A 15,158-nucleotide genomic window follows, 5' to 3' on the forward strand; every position below is an offset into this window, starting at 1 on the left:
TCTACTCCTCCACTCCTCCACTCCTCTACTCCTCCACTCTTCTACACCTCTACTCCTCCACTCCTCCACTCCTCTACACCTCTACACCTCTAATCCTCTAATCCTCTACTCCTCTACTCCTCTACTCCTCCACTCCTCTACTCCTCCACTCCTCTACTCCTCCACTCCTCCACTCCTCTACTCCTCTATAATAATAATAATATAATAATATATGCCATTTAGCAGATGCTTTTATCCAAAGCGACTTACAGTCATGTGTGCATACATTCTACGTATGGGTGGTCCCGGGGATTGAACCCACTTCCCTGGCGTTACAAGCGCCATGCTCTACCAACTGAGCTACAGGACCACCGCACCTCTACTCCTCTACACCTCTACTCCTCCACTCCTCTACACCTCTACTCCTCTACACCTCTACTCCTCCACTCCTCCACTCCTCTACTCCTCTACTCCTCCACTCCTCTACACCTCTACTCCTCCACTCCTCCACTCCTCCACTCCTCTACTCCTCTACTCCTCCACTCCTCCACTCCTCCACTCCTCTACACCTCTACTCCTCCACTCCTCTACTCCTCCACTCCTCCACTCCTCCACTCCTCTACTCCTCCACTCCTCTACACCTCTACTCCTCCACTCCTCCACTCCTCTACTCCTCTACTCCTCTACTCCTCCACTCCTCCACTCCTCTACTCCTCTACTCCCCTTCTCCACTCCTCCACTCCTCTACTCCTCCACTCCTCTACTCCTCCACTCCTCTACTCCTCCACTCCTCCACTCCTCCACTCCTCTACTCCTCTACTCCTCTACACCTCTACTCCTCCACTCCTCTACACCTCTACTCCTCCACTCCTCTACTCCTCCACTCCTCCACTCCTCCACTCCACTACTCCTCTACTCCTCCACTCCTCTACACCTCTACTCCTCCACTCCTCCACTCCTCTACTCCTCTACTCCTCTACTCCTCCACTCCTCCACTCCTCTACTCCTCTACTCCCCTTCTCCACTCCTCCACTCCTCTACTCCTCCACTCCTCTACTCCTCCACTCCTCTACTCCTCCACTCCTCCACTCCTCTACACTCCTCTACCTCTACTCCTCTACTCCTCCACTCCTCTACACCTCTACTCCTCCACTCCTCTACACCTCTACTCCTCCACTCCTCCACTCCTCTACTCCTCTACTCCTCTACTCCTCCACTCCTCCACTCCTCCACTCCTCCACTCCTCCACTCCTCCACTCCTCTACTCCTCCACTCCTCCACTCCTCTACTCCTCCACTCCTCCACTCCTCCACTCCTCCACTCCTCTACTCCTCTACTCCTCCACTCCTCTACTCCTCTACTCCTCTACTCCTCTACACCTCTACACCTCTACACCTCTACTCCTCCACTCCTCTACACCTCTACTCCTCTACACCTCTACTCCTCCACTCCTCCACTCCTCCACTCCTCTACTCCTCCACTCCTCTACACCTCTACTCCTCCACTCCTCTACTCCTCTACTCCTCTACTCCTCTACACCTCTACTCCTCCACTCCTCTACTCCTCTACTCCTCTACTCCTCTACTCCTCTACCATCTACTCCTCTATCCTTACTCCTCTACTCCTCTACTCCTCTACACCTTTCTACTCCTCCACTCCTCTACTCCTCTACTCCTCTCTCCTCCACTCCTCTACTCCTCTACTCCTCCACTCCTCTTTGTCCTCCAAACCATCTACTCCTCCACTCCTCTACTCCTCCACTCCTCTACTCCTCTTCTCCTTTACTCCACTGACAGTATTCCCATTCATAATGGTCTTTTACATGTTCCCATTACCTAATGCAATAGTTAGACCAACCCAGCCGCCCCATGTTTTTCTAGTTCTGGTCATGGAGATCCGATCTGACATGCTGGTTTCTGCTGTCTCTTATGATCTAGCATGTGGTCCAGTGTGTTTTTGTGGCCATCAAAACCATTGGCAACATCGTGCTGGTCACCATGCTGCTAGACTTCATGTTTGCCTGCATTGGAGTCCAGCTCTTCAAGGTGAGCTCTAGATAGTTCTGTACATGGTGGCCTTTGAACCATATGATGAAAACAGAATTCCACCAAAGCTTTTATTATCACTCATGTATTGTGTGTGTGTTCATTCCTGAAGGGACAATTCTACTCCTGCACAGATCCTGACAAAATGACAGAGGAGGAGTGTAGGTAAGATACCGGTGATATTGTCCTCGCACACAACATTATATGACAGTACAGAATGGGACATTATATGACAGTACAGAATGGGACATTACATGACAGTACAGAATGGGACATTACATGACAGTACAGAATGGGACATTACATGACAGTACAGAATGGGACATTATATGACAGTACAGAATGGGACATTATATGACAGTACAGAATGGGACATTACATGACAGTACAGAATGGGACATTACATGACAGTACAGAATGGGACATTGCATGACAGTACAGAATGGGACATTACATGACAGTACAGAATGGGACATTACATGACAGTACAGAATGGGACATTACATGACAGTACAGAATGGGACATTACATGACAGTACAGAATGGGACATTATATGACAGTACAGAATGGGACATTACATGACAGTACAGAATGGGACATTACATGACAGTACAGAATGGGACATTATATGACAGTACAGAATGGGACATTACATGACAGTACAGAATGGGACATCTCTGCCACACTCTCACCTCTCCCATGCCCTCAGTTTCACTGATTAATCTCTCTCTCTCTCTCTCTCTCTCTCTCTCTCTCTCTCTCTCTCTCTCTCTCTCTCTCTCTCTCTCTCTCTCTCTCTCTCTCTCGCTCTTTCCCCTCTTCGCAGGGGTAACTATATTAGGTACCAGGAAGGTGCCATCCATCCAATGACGATCCATAAGAGAGAGTGGATCAACTCAGAGCTCAACTTTGACAACATCCTTGAGGGCATGCTGGCTCTCTTCACTGTCTCCACCTTTGAGGGCTGGCCAAAGTGAGCCTCACATACAAGCCTGGGAGTTTGTATACTGTACATCATGACATGCCTAATACAGTACTATGGAAAACATGAAGGTGTATGTATTTCACACTTGCTAACGTGCCTTTGTGTGTATGTGTGCAGACTGCTGTACAAGGCCATAGACTCTAACATGGAGGATGTTGGTCCCATCTACAACAACCGCGTTGCCATCTCCATCTTCTTCATCATCTACCTCATCCTCATCGCCTTCTTCATGATGAACATCTTCGTCGGCTTCGTCATCGTTACATTTCAGGAGCAAGGAGAGCAGGAGTACAAGAACTGTGAGCTGGACAAGAACCAGGTGTGTGTGTGTGTGTGTGTATGTTTTGTTAGTTGTTCTAACACCCTCTTTCCAACAGCAGTGTGTAACTCCTGTGTGTGCTGTCCTCCCTCTGACAGCGTGCGTGTGTCGAGTACGCCCTGAAAGCCCGGCCGCTGCGCTGCTACATTCCTAAGAACCAGTATCAGTACAACGTGTGGTACATCGTCACGTCCTGCTACTTTGAGTACCTGATGTTCCTGCTCATCATGCTGAACACCATGTGTCTGGGGATGCAGGTAACGCTATTGGAGGTGGTTCAGGGAACTGCGTTGGGGTGATGAGTATCTTTGACAAACATTAGCATTTCAAATACAAAACGTGAAACTTTAAAAGTACTTCTCCTGCATCACATCAATGTAATGCTCCTGCCAGAGGTTCCTACTAGAAGCATCCCTTCTTCGTATCAAGGAGTTTTTTATGTTTATTTTTTATTTGGACACTTGAAATGAGATGAGCATCTCAAGAGGTTTCATCATTGAGGAGCCTAGTGGTTAGAGCATTGGACGAGTAACCGAAAGGTTGCAAGTTCAAACCCCCGAGCTGACAAGGTACAAATCTGTCATTCTGCCCCTGAACAGGCAGTTAACCCACTGTTCCTAGGCCATCATTGAAAATAAGAATTTGTTCTTTAACTTACTTGCCTAGTTAAATAGAGGTTACATTTTTTGGGGAAAATGTCAAATAAAATCAAAATCTTCCATTTGTCTTTTCCTTCTTCTCTCTTCTCTCCCAGCACTGTAACCAGTCAACCCATGTGACCGACCTGTCTGACATGCTGAATGTGATCTTCACTGTGCTCTTCACTGTGGAGATGGTCCTCAAACTCATGGCCTACAAAGCTAAGGTCAGTTGTCCATAGGGATGTCCTGTACGCACTACATTACCCAAGATGCAGTGCAACTCAACGTAAGATCAGAATGATTCCAGAATAATAGGACTGTGGTTATGTAGAACAGTTACTTCATACTTCTTCACTGTGCACAACCCTCTTGTCAAAGTTCAGAGCTGGAGTGTGTAGATGAAGAAACCTTTTATACACACACTTCTGACAGATGCCCTTCCCTCTCCCTCCCTAGGGTTACTTTGGGGACCCATGGAACGTCTTTGACTTTGTCATCGTCATCGGCAGCGTTGTTGACGTCATCCTGAGTGAGGTCGATGTGAGTATTGTCATTGCGTAATGTTCACCAGAAATATGTAGGTATTGTCCATGATATGTACTATAATACACAGTTCCCACTGTTCCTAAAAGGTTTATATAACAGTTCAGGCAGAACCACTGGACATTTTTGTTCTCGCATTTTCATTTTTTCTCCCATTGGTTTCAGTTATTGTTTATAAGAAGCAGATAGTCAAGTTGGGGAACAGCTACAGACATTTCACAATAAAAGCTCTGTCCTGTCATCTGACTGTCTGGACTGTGTTTACACCTCTGTCTGACACCCCACCCATCCACCCACCCATCCACCCACCCACCCACCCACCCACCCATCCATCCATCCATCCATCCATCCATCCATCCATCCATCCATCCATCCACTTAGAGACATACAGGCCAGGCTCCCCTGTCAGCACTTGGCCCCAACAATAGCACTGAGGATGTGGTCAGTATTCGTCATTGGGGTGACCCTCACACCAGCCACCCGACCCTAGTCACTGTGTGTTGCCCCCTGAAGCCCTGCAGCACCTGGCTGCAGCTTGCCTCACCCACCTTCCACGCCTTGAAAGCCAACCCACAACCTGTCTGCTTGGTTACTTTATGCCCCTAACATAACACCTGGTCCCAGACCTGGTCGTTTCCCTCATTGGTGTCACTGTTTAAAACTAGGATTTTTTTTGTTTTGTATTTTTAGTTAACCTTTATTTAAGAGAGGGCTGATTCCAAATCAGTTGTTAAGGGCAGAAAACAACCACTGTCTTTTTGTTTCACCTCCCACCACCATATGTTCAGTGATCTCCAGCACTCCTGCTAGTAAGTAAGAAAGTGACATCCCTCTGTAGTTTTTACTGGGATTCCTGTACAAGGGACTGAGCCAACAGGTTCGGCATCAGGTTCTAGATTTAAAGCAGCGTTTCACACTATCTTGCTTCAGAAAAGTAAAGGTCATTTTTTGAAATGAAAAGAGAGTTCAAGTTGCCACTACAGTAAACCTTCAGAGACCCCATCAACCATTTTCACCTCTTCACCCCTCAGCCGTCATCCAGTCATTTATTACAACGTTGTCCTTGGTTGTTTTTGTGCTCACATGCCTTCTCTCCCTCCCTCTCCCTCCATACTGCAGTCTTTCATCCTACATTTTCTATTTTCAACTTTGCTCCATGCATACCTCCATGGCTGACTCCGCTCCCTTCGCCACTTCCTGTTCCACCACCTGTGTCTGATGATGTTGCTTCCTGTCTGACTTCACTTGGTGTGTCTCTGTCTTTCCCCTTCACAGGCAGCCCTGGCCTCCTCTGGAGGACTATACTGTCTCCACGGCTGCGCTGTAATTATTCGCCTGTAGACACTGCAAGAACATTGCATGAAATCATACGAAACATTGCATGAGCATGGTATACTAATTCTACGAGACATTGTATGAGCATGGTATACTAATTATACGAGACATTGTATGAGCATGGTATACTAATTATACGAGACATTGTATGAGCATGGTATACTAATTCTACGAGACATTGTATGAGCATGGTATACTAATTCTACAAGACATTGTATGAGCTAATTCTACGAGACATTGTATACATAATAATCTACGAGACATTGTATGAGCATGGTATACTAATTATACGAGACATTGTATGAGCATGGTATACTAATTCTACGAGACATTGTATGAGCATGGTATACTAATTCTACAAGACATTGTATGAGCATGGTATACTAATTATACGAGACATTGTATGAGCATGGTATACTAATTCTACGAGACATTGTATGAGCATGGTATACTAATTCTACAAGACATTGTATGAGCATGGTATACTAATTCTACAAGACATTGTATGAGCATGGTATACTAATTCTACGAGACATTGTATGAACATGGTATACTAATTCTACAAGACATTGTATGAGCATGGTATACTAATTATACGAGACATTGTATGAGCATGGTATACTAATTCTACGAGACATTGTATGAGCATGGTATACTAATTCTACGAGACATTGTATGAGCATGGTATACTAATTCTACGAGACATTGTATGAGCATGGTATACTAATTCTACGAGACATTGTATGAGCATGGTATACTAATTCTACAAGACATTGTATGAGCATGGTATACTAATTCTACAAGACATTGTATGAGCATGGTATACTAATTCTACGAGACATTGCATGAACATGTATAAAACATAGGAGGAAACTTTGCAACAACACATTGCGTGAGCATTGCAAGTTCTTTGCCTGATCATCCATGTTTTCCTTAAACCCGTTCCGCTAGCGGAACCCCTCGCCAACAGCCAATGAAATTGCAGGGCACCAAATACAAATCAACAGAAGTCTCATGAATCAAATTTCTCAAACATACAAGTATTAGGCACCATTCTAAAGATAAAATTCTCGTTAATCCAGCCACAGTGTCTTATTTCAAAAATGCTTTACAGCTAAAGCTCCACAAATTATTATGTTAGGTCACCACCAAGCCACAGAAAAACCCTGCCATTTTTCCAGCCAAAGAGAGGAGTCACAAAAAGCACAAATAGAGATCAAATTAATCACTAACCTTTGATGATCTTCATCAGATGACACTCATAGGACTTCATGTTACACAATACATGTGTGTTTTGTTCAATAAAGTGGATATTTATATAAAAAAATCTAATTTAACATTGGCACGTTACGTTCAGTAGTTGTAAAACATGCAGTGATTGTGCTGAGAACCACATGAATTCACGGAAATACTCATTATAAATGTTGATGAAAATTCTAGTCTTATGCATGGAACATTAGATACACTTCTCCTTAATGCAACTGCTGCGTCAGATTTCAAAAAAACTTTACGGAAAAAGCATAATCTGAGAACGGCGCACAGAGGCCAAACCAGCCAGAGAAATATCCACCATATTGGGTAGTCAACATTATTCATAAATAGCATTATAAATATTCACTTACCTTTGATGATCTTCATCAGAATGCTTGTTTTGTTCAATAATGTCCATCATTTATGTCCATTTATGTCCAATAGCTTCTTTTGTTTGGGCTTTTGGTAAACAAATCCAAAAGCACAATCTGGTCCAGTCGGACGAAACATTCAAAAAGTTATATTACAGGTTGAAGAAACTTGTCAAACTAAGTATAGAATCAATCTTTAGGATGTTTTTATCATAAAAGTTCAATAATGTTCCAACCAGAGAATTCCATTGTCTGTAGAAAAGCCATGGAACGAGAGCTAACTCTCTCGTGACTGCGCGTCATGAGGCTGTGACACTCTGCCAGACCACTGACTCAAACAGCTCTCATCCGGTCCCACCTCACAGTAGAAGCCTCATTCAAGTTTCTAAAGATGGTTGACATCTAGTGGAAGTCTTAGGAAGTGCATCTTGACCCATATCCCACTGTGTATTCGATAGGGCTGAGTTCAAAAATGACAAAACTCAGATTTCCCACTTCCTGTTTGGATTTCTTCTCAGGTTTTTGCCTGCCATATGAGTTCTGTTATACTCACAGACATCATTCAAACAGTTTTAGAAACTTCAGAGTGTTTTCTGCCCAATACTAATATCCATATATTAGCATCTGGGACTGAGTAGGAGGTAGTTCACTCTGAGCATGCTATTCATCCAAAAGTGAAAATGCTGCCCCCTATCCCAAACAGGTTAAATGTCTGTACAGCATGCTGCCAATTAAGGTGTTTTTACAATATTAGGAACCACTTCAACATGAAATGGTTCTATAATTATCTGAAGAAAATGCACCCATTGCTTGGCTCCTTCTGACACTAACCAGACTCCTCCAGTACATGACTGCTCAGATACCCTGTGAGAGGTGAGACCTGTGTCCTTACAGACTGCTGGGTTTTGCTGGCATGTTGCCCCTATTGAACTAAAACTGTGCTAATTAGAGTAACAACATCTTCAATTTTAGTTAGAGCTGAAGCCAAAACAAGCAGCATTTTCAGTGACTGTTTATTTAATTTGTGCTTTCAGGAGGTGAACCCAATGCAAGCCATAGCGGCTTCGGAAAATGCCCGTGTGTCTATCACCTTCTTTAGACTGTTCCGTGTGATGCGTCTGGTTAAACTGCTGAACCGTTCTGAGGGGATCCGGAATCTTCTGTGGACCTTCATCAAGTCCTTCCAGGTCAAAGTTCATTCCAATTCTGTGCCTTACATTCTGTGAGATACATGAAAATGTTGTTGTTCAAAATTCCCAGGTTTTGGTTGGTCAGTGTGCGTGAGTCTGACGACGTGATTGGTTGCTGTGTTGCAGGCTCTGCCCTACGTCGCCCTGCTCATCCTCATGCTATTCTTCATCTACGCTGTTGTTGGGATGCAGGTACTGCACACACACACACACACAAACACACACACACAAACATACACACACAGCACTCTCTGATGAGTTGTGTGTATGTCTCCTGTAGATATTTGGTAAAATAGCGCTGATAGATGGGACACACATCAACAGGAACAACAACTTCCAGACATTCCCCCATGCTGTGCTGCTGCTCTTCAGGTGGGTGATCTGATTTATCAGTCGCTCAGTCAGTTTCCATTATCTTCCATTGACTTTGCGGTCCCTTTGCACAGCAGACTTGTATAGCAAGAGACCCTTACACTTAGTAATTACAATGACAACACAAAAGGGCTGAAAACAAGTTGTAATCTCTCTCTCTGCCCCACTCCCCTCTCTCCCACTTCCTCCCTCTCTCTATCCCTCTTTCTCTCTCTCTGCCCCACTCCCCTCTCTCCCACTTCCTCCCTCTCTCTATCCATCTTTCTCGCTCTCTGCCTCACTCCCCTCTCTCCCACTTCCTCCCTCTCTCTATCCCTCTTTCTCTCTCTCTGCCCCACTCCCCTCTCTCCCACTTCCTCCCTCTCTCTATCCATCTTTCTCGCTCTCTGCCTCACTCCCCTCTCTCCCACTTCCTCCCTCTCTCTATCCCTCTTTCTCTCTCTCTGCCCCACTCCCCTCTCTCCCACTTCCTCCCTCTCTCTATCCCTCTTTCTCTCTCTCTGCTCCACTCCCCTCTCTCCCACTTTCCCCTCTCTCTATCCCTCTTTCTCTCTCTGCCCCACTCCCCTCTCTCCCACTTCCTCCCTCTCTCTATCCCTCTTTCTCTCTCTCTGCCCCACTCCCCTCTCTCCCACCCTTCTCTCCCTCTTTCTCTCGCTCTGCCCCATCCCTCTCTCCCACTTTCTCCCTCTCTCTATCCCTCTTTCTCTCTCTCTGCCCCACTCCCTCTCCCCACTTCCTCCCTCTCTCTATCCCTCTTTCTCTCTCTCTGCCCCACTCCCCTCTCTCCCACTTCCTCCCTTTCTCTATCCCTCTTTCTCTCTCTCTGCCCCACTCCCCTCTCTCCCACTTCCTCCCTCTCTCTATCCCTCTCTTTCTCTCTCTCTGCCCCACTCCCCTCTCTCCCACTTCTCCCTCTCTCTCTCCCTCTTTCTCTCTCTCTGCCCCACTCCCCTCTCTCCCACTTCCTCCCTCTCTCTATCCCTCTTTCTCTCTCTCTGCCCCACTCCCCTCTCTCCCACTTCCTCCCTCTCTCTCTCCCTCTTTCTCTCTCTCTGCCCCACTCCCCTTTCTCCCACTTCCTCCCTCTCTCTCGCCCTCTTTCTCTCTCTCTGCCCCACTCCCCTCTCTCCCACTTCCTCCCTCTCTCTATCCATCCTTCTCTCTCTCTGCCCCACTCCCCTCTCTCCCACTTCCTCCCTCTCTCTTCCCTCTTTCTCTCTCTCTGCCCCAATCCCCTCTCTCCCACTTCCTCCCTCTCTCTATCCATCCTTCTCTCTCTCTGCCCCACTCCCCTCTCTCCCACTTCCTCCCTCTCTCTATCCCTCTTTCTCTCTCTCTCCAGGTGTGCGACAGGTGAGGCGTGGCAGGAAGTGATGTTGGCATGTCTGTATGGGAAGAGGTGTGACCCTAAGTCAGACTACCTGCCTGGAGAGGAGATGACCTGTGGAGCCAGCTTTGCCATCATCTACTTCATGAGCTTCTACATGCTCTGTGCCTTCCTGGTAAATGATGCACAAACATGCATACACACATACATTAACAAACATACATGCATACACACATATACACACACACACATTCGCATGCGCGCACACACACAGTCACACACATGCATATGATTCTGTTGTCCTCCACAGATCATCAACCTGTTTGTGGCGGTCATCATGGACAACTTTGACTACCTGACCCGTGATTGGTCCATCCTGGGTCCTCATCACCTGGATGAGTTTAAGAAGATCTGGGCAGAGTACGACCCAGAGGCCACGTGAGTCTGTTTTTCTGTTTCTTTTTTATAACCCCCTATAAGAATATATGATCAGTCTTTTCAATTCGTTTTTTATCCTCTCAATGTATTACTGCTGTTAGCTGTTGTTTCCCGTTCTGTCCTGCAGGGGTCGTATTAAGCACCTGGACGTAGTGACTCTGCTGCGTAGGATCCAGCCTCCCCTGGGCTTTGGAAAGTTCTGTCCCCATAGAGTGGCCTGCAAGGTGAGAAACTAAAAGGAAGGGATCTGTTTATTTATTTTGTGTGTTCATCTGACTTGTCTATTCATGCAGCAAACATATTTTTGAAAGATATCTTTATTTATTCTGACTGCAGAGACTGGTGTCTATGAACATGCCACTCAACAGTGATGGAACGGTCACCTTTAATGCTACGCTGTTCTCGCTGGTCAGGACCGCATTGAAGATTAAGACCGAAGGTGTGTGTGTGTGTCAGTCAATTGCAGAGTACTGTATTTTTACTGGTATTTGGGCCAATTGAACGTTAAGCATCTATATTCCCATCTCACTGTCGTTATCTCATTGGTCAGGTAACTTTGAGCAGGCCAATGAGGAGTTGAGGGCCATCATCAAGAAGATCTGGAAACGCACCAGTATGAAGCTGCTGGACCAGGTCATCCCACCAATCGGAGGTGAGTTAAAACATTCTATTGTAATCCTCAACTTTATGGTCCCAAAACAAGCTGCCCATTCTAATTTGCTGGCATGTTTGATTGGTGTGTGTCAGATGATGAGGTAACCGTGGGGAAGTTCTATGCCACCTTCCTGATCCAGGACTACTTCAGGAAGTTAAAGAAGAGACAGGAAGAGTATTATGGTTTCCGCCCCACCAAGAAGAACGCCTCCAACGAGATACAGGTGAGCCCACACCAACCTCATAATGGGAAACCTGTAGGGCAATAAGCCATTAAATGTGATTGGCAACTCTTCTAGTGATGTTACTGATGTTTCATGTAATAATCCTGTACACGATCTAACAATTCTTCATTTTCATCACAATTTCATTCTTTCTCTAACCCCTCCTTTCCCCTCTGTCTCTCCCTCCACCCCAGGCGGGTCTGAGGAGCATTGAGGAGGAGGTGGCTCCAGAGTTGCAGAGAGCCATCTCGGGAGACCTGATGAACGAGGAGGAGATGGACAGAGCCATGGAGGATGCAGAGGAGGAAGGCATCTTCAGGGTGAGAGGAGAGAGAGAGAGGGAAGATGGGGGAGGGGGAGGCAGGGAGGCTGCGGAACGAGAGGAGGGAGGACAAGTTCAGAGTGAGAAGACAGAATAAAACTCCTGTCTCTGAATGTTGTACCTTTCTGTGTGTTCCTGTGGTCAGCGGGCGGGCGGTTTGTTTGGGAACCATGTTGATTCCTTCACCATGGAGGAAGGAAGCCATAACCCTAACGCTACACAGGTAATCATTTCAATCATTTCAGTGCCATCACCTCTAGTATGTAACCTTCTTCAGACTCAAAGTGCTTCACGTAGTACTGTATGGACCTGGAGTTTGTTCACATCACATTGTCAGGAAAATCTCCTGTCCCTGTGGCGGTAACTCAGCCGTCTGTGTCTCTGTGTAGGTGACCAGCCAGCGGCCCCTGCAAATGAGCAAGTCAGATGAGGGTGAGGCGACCAGCTCACCTGCCTACCATGCAAACGAGGAATTCTTCCCCACAATGCCTAACAAAACTAACAACAACAATGTCAACAACAATGCCGGGGAGAGGTGAGTTTGCGTGTGCTTGCTAACATTTGTGTTTTTGTTTTCCTTACTTGAGAGGTCAAATGACACAGTAATAAAACAGTTATAACAATCTGACTGACTATTTGCCCTTCTGTAGTTTTCCCTATGAGACAGATGACAGGGTGCAGGTCTATACCATCTCAACCAGCAGAATTCCCCGAGACACCACAGACTGGCAGCTACAGACAGTACCTGGACCCAGCCAGGACCATGAGACTCCCAGAGAGACCCCTAGCCCCCAGCAGGCCCAGACCCAGACCCCAGACAGCACCTTCGACACACTCATAAAGGAGGTGACTGGAGAGACCAGGCGTATAATATATTCCATTATTCCATAAATACATATTTTATCAATGACATTAACGTTGGGTACTTAGTCATCCCCTCTCTGTCCTCTATCTCTCTTCTCATGTCTTTCACCTCTACCAGGTCCTGATAAATGGGGGGTTGGAGAGCTTGGCCAGGGACTCTTGTTTTGTGTCGGTGACGAAACAGGAAATGGCCGAAGCTTTGAACTTTGACCCGGTGGAGATGGAGAGTTCCGCCACTGACCTTATGAATGGTCGTAGAGGGAGGTTCACCACACCTCCAATCAGGCCCCCTCGCAGATCACAGAGAAAGGCCAATCAATTAACAAAACCCACCGATCATGTTTAGGCCAATAGGCCTGTCCTGCAATGCAGCCTGTCATCGATCTTGTTAAGGCCAATAGGCCTGTCCTGCAATGCAGCATGTCATCGATCTTGTTAAGGCCAATAGGCCCGTCCCGCAAAGCAGCATGTCATGGAGTGACTTCACGTGCTGAGGCATTAAATGTCACATTCTACAAATAGAACAGTCCTTTTTTGGCGCCTTTATAGCGAGTAATATCATCTGATTGGTTAAGCAGGCTTTATGGCACCTGTGACGTCATTGTTGTGGTGTCATTCAGACTGGATGATTTCTCTCTTGGTTCATTTAAAGAGGAAATACTCTTCCTGCTAGAGAGCAGACTTTCTTTACCATGTTTATTTTGTTCACAGTACAGACTACTGTCCGGACTTATGTTGACTTCAGGCGAACATCACGTCGTCCCGACTAACATGTTCTTGAGTCTCAACTTGAGGAATTTTTGCTGGCATTAAAGTTTGGCCCTGTTTGAAAACTAGTGTCCTTCCCTGTTCCCTCCCACTGATCCACCGATAGCTGCATAGGTGTTGAACATGGTTGTGCCAATGACTGGCTGATGGGGAAAGAGAAGGGTGTTACTTGTCAGGGGGCATTTTCTGAGTTCTATCATGATGACAAGGCAAGACATGGCTGGACCACGATGTTTCTGGGCTGGATCATGTATACACTGTCCATATAAGGACAATCTCTGTAGGCTATATGGAGAAAGCTAACGTGCATGTTCAAGATACACAGATTCTGCCCAGGTCTCCACACATCAACATATCTTCTTCACAATACCTGGATATTTCTTTCACTTTAAATATCCTATATCTGAAACATGTACATCATCTCTAGTATAGACAGGATGGATGACCCTGTGGTGTAACATAAGGGAAAATATTTCTGGTGTAGGGTAGCCACTAGCTGGCCATGCTACAGTAGAATGCAACAAAGTGTAGATAAGAGGATGTGGTTAAAGATGGAGATGAATGATAAGTTGAGGTACAGTGGTTGGAATCGTATATTTGTGAATAGAAAGTTGTGTGTAAGGGTCAGATATGGACAACTTATGGTGTAGAATACCAGGGGTGAAAGGTCTGATGATGCCATTTTGTCTATTATTCTATTTTCAACAATATCGTTCATTTTCTTTTGATGTAAGCCTTTTGGTTGAAACAGCCTCTTTTTGTGAAAATGTCCTTTTTGATTCTTCATTATTTTTTCAGTCTAAAAGAGATTACATTGTATTTTGAGAGACAGTGGCATGTCACTGTTATTTGGTTTAATAAAGGCTAAATAAAATAGCTGTAATGTGACGAAGGCCAATTAGAAGGCAAAGTAAAAACGTGAATCCCAAAAGGTTTTGAATAATAAAATCAGTTGTTCCCATTGAGCTTTTTAAACAGAGGTGTTTTGCATTCATCTAGAGTATGTACTACTGCCATTAACTTTTCAACAGACATTTTGTCATGGTCATTTTGATAACGTTATTTGAGACATTTTATTGCTTTCTCTCTGTTTCTGAGATCTGTTTCAATATTGTTTCTCTAAAGTTTAAACTATATGATCACAATAAAAAATATTTTATAAAGTGAGAATTCTTACATTTTCCCAGTCAAATTATTGGAGATTTTTATGGTTGGGTCTCGTGAGTGAGAGGTAGCCTAGGGTTTAGACTAGACCGTTGGGCCTTAACCGAACGGTCGCTGGAAGACAAGGTGAAAAATCTGTTGACGTGTCCCTGAGCAAGGCGGGTCCATCGTTCTGGTTGTGACAGACCGGGTATAGAAAACAGCGGTCAACACTAGACATTCTTGTGAGTCTGGTGGTTAGTCAATGTCTCTTCTCCGCCGAGATTAGTTTATGTTTTGGTAATATAATATGCCTGCAACTGTCTGAATGTTTATATGGTATTTTATAATACCGCTCTGTATTTCGGTTATTACGTATGCAG

The 15,158-nt window shown here is 45.4% G+C and overlaps 1 protein-coding gene across 1 annotated transcript in view; it reads left to right on the plus strand.

Moving 5' to 3' along the window:
- LOC124028741 (dihydropyridine-sensitive L-type skeletal muscle calcium channel subunit alpha-1-like) overlaps positions 1–14,802 on the plus strand; it is a 48,636-nt gene extending 33,834 nt beyond the window's left edge. The window contains exons 21-42 of the mRNA XM_046340722.1: positions 1,917–2,024; positions 2,137–2,189; positions 2,852–2,998; positions 3,128–3,329; positions 3,428–3,586; positions 4,084–4,194; positions 4,427–4,510; positions 5,789–5,836; positions 8,505–8,657; positions 8,787–8,852; positions 8,941–9,032; positions 10,378–10,537; positions 10,673–10,800; positions 10,928–11,024; positions 11,137–11,239; positions 11,351–11,452; positions 11,548–11,678; positions 11,873–11,998; positions 12,146–12,223; positions 12,390–12,535; positions 12,651–12,846; positions 12,983–14,802. Coding sequence (XP_046196678.1) covers positions 1,917–2,024; positions 2,137–2,189; positions 2,852–2,998; positions 3,128–3,329; positions 3,428–3,586; positions 4,084–4,194; positions 4,427–4,510; positions 5,789–5,836; positions 8,505–8,657; positions 8,787–8,852; positions 8,941–9,032; positions 10,378–10,537; positions 10,673–10,800; positions 10,928–11,024; positions 11,137–11,239; positions 11,351–11,452; positions 11,548–11,678; positions 11,873–11,998; positions 12,146–12,223; positions 12,390–12,535; positions 12,651–12,846; positions 12,983–13,210 — 2,718 coding nt within the window. The 3' untranslated portion in view covers positions 13,211–14,802. The remainder of the gene's footprint in view (positions 1–1,916; positions 2,025–2,136; positions 2,190–2,851; positions 2,999–3,127; positions 3,330–3,427; positions 3,587–4,083; positions 4,195–4,426; positions 4,511–5,788; positions 5,837–8,504; positions 8,658–8,786; positions 8,853–8,940; positions 9,033–10,377; positions 10,538–10,672; positions 10,801–10,927; positions 11,025–11,136; positions 11,240–11,350; positions 11,453–11,547; positions 11,679–11,872; positions 11,999–12,145; positions 12,224–12,389; positions 12,536–12,650; positions 12,847–12,982) is intronic.
- Positions 14,803–15,158: the final 356 nt, after the last annotated feature.

Source organism: Oncorhynchus gorbuscha, linkage group LG03 (assembly GCF_021184085.1).
Source record: "Oncorhynchus gorbuscha isolate QuinsamMale2020 ecotype Even-year linkage group LG03, OgorEven_v1.0, whole genome shotgun sequence".
NCBI classification, from domain to species: Eukaryota; Metazoa; Chordata; class Actinopteri; order Salmoniformes; family Salmonidae; genus Oncorhynchus; species Oncorhynchus gorbuscha.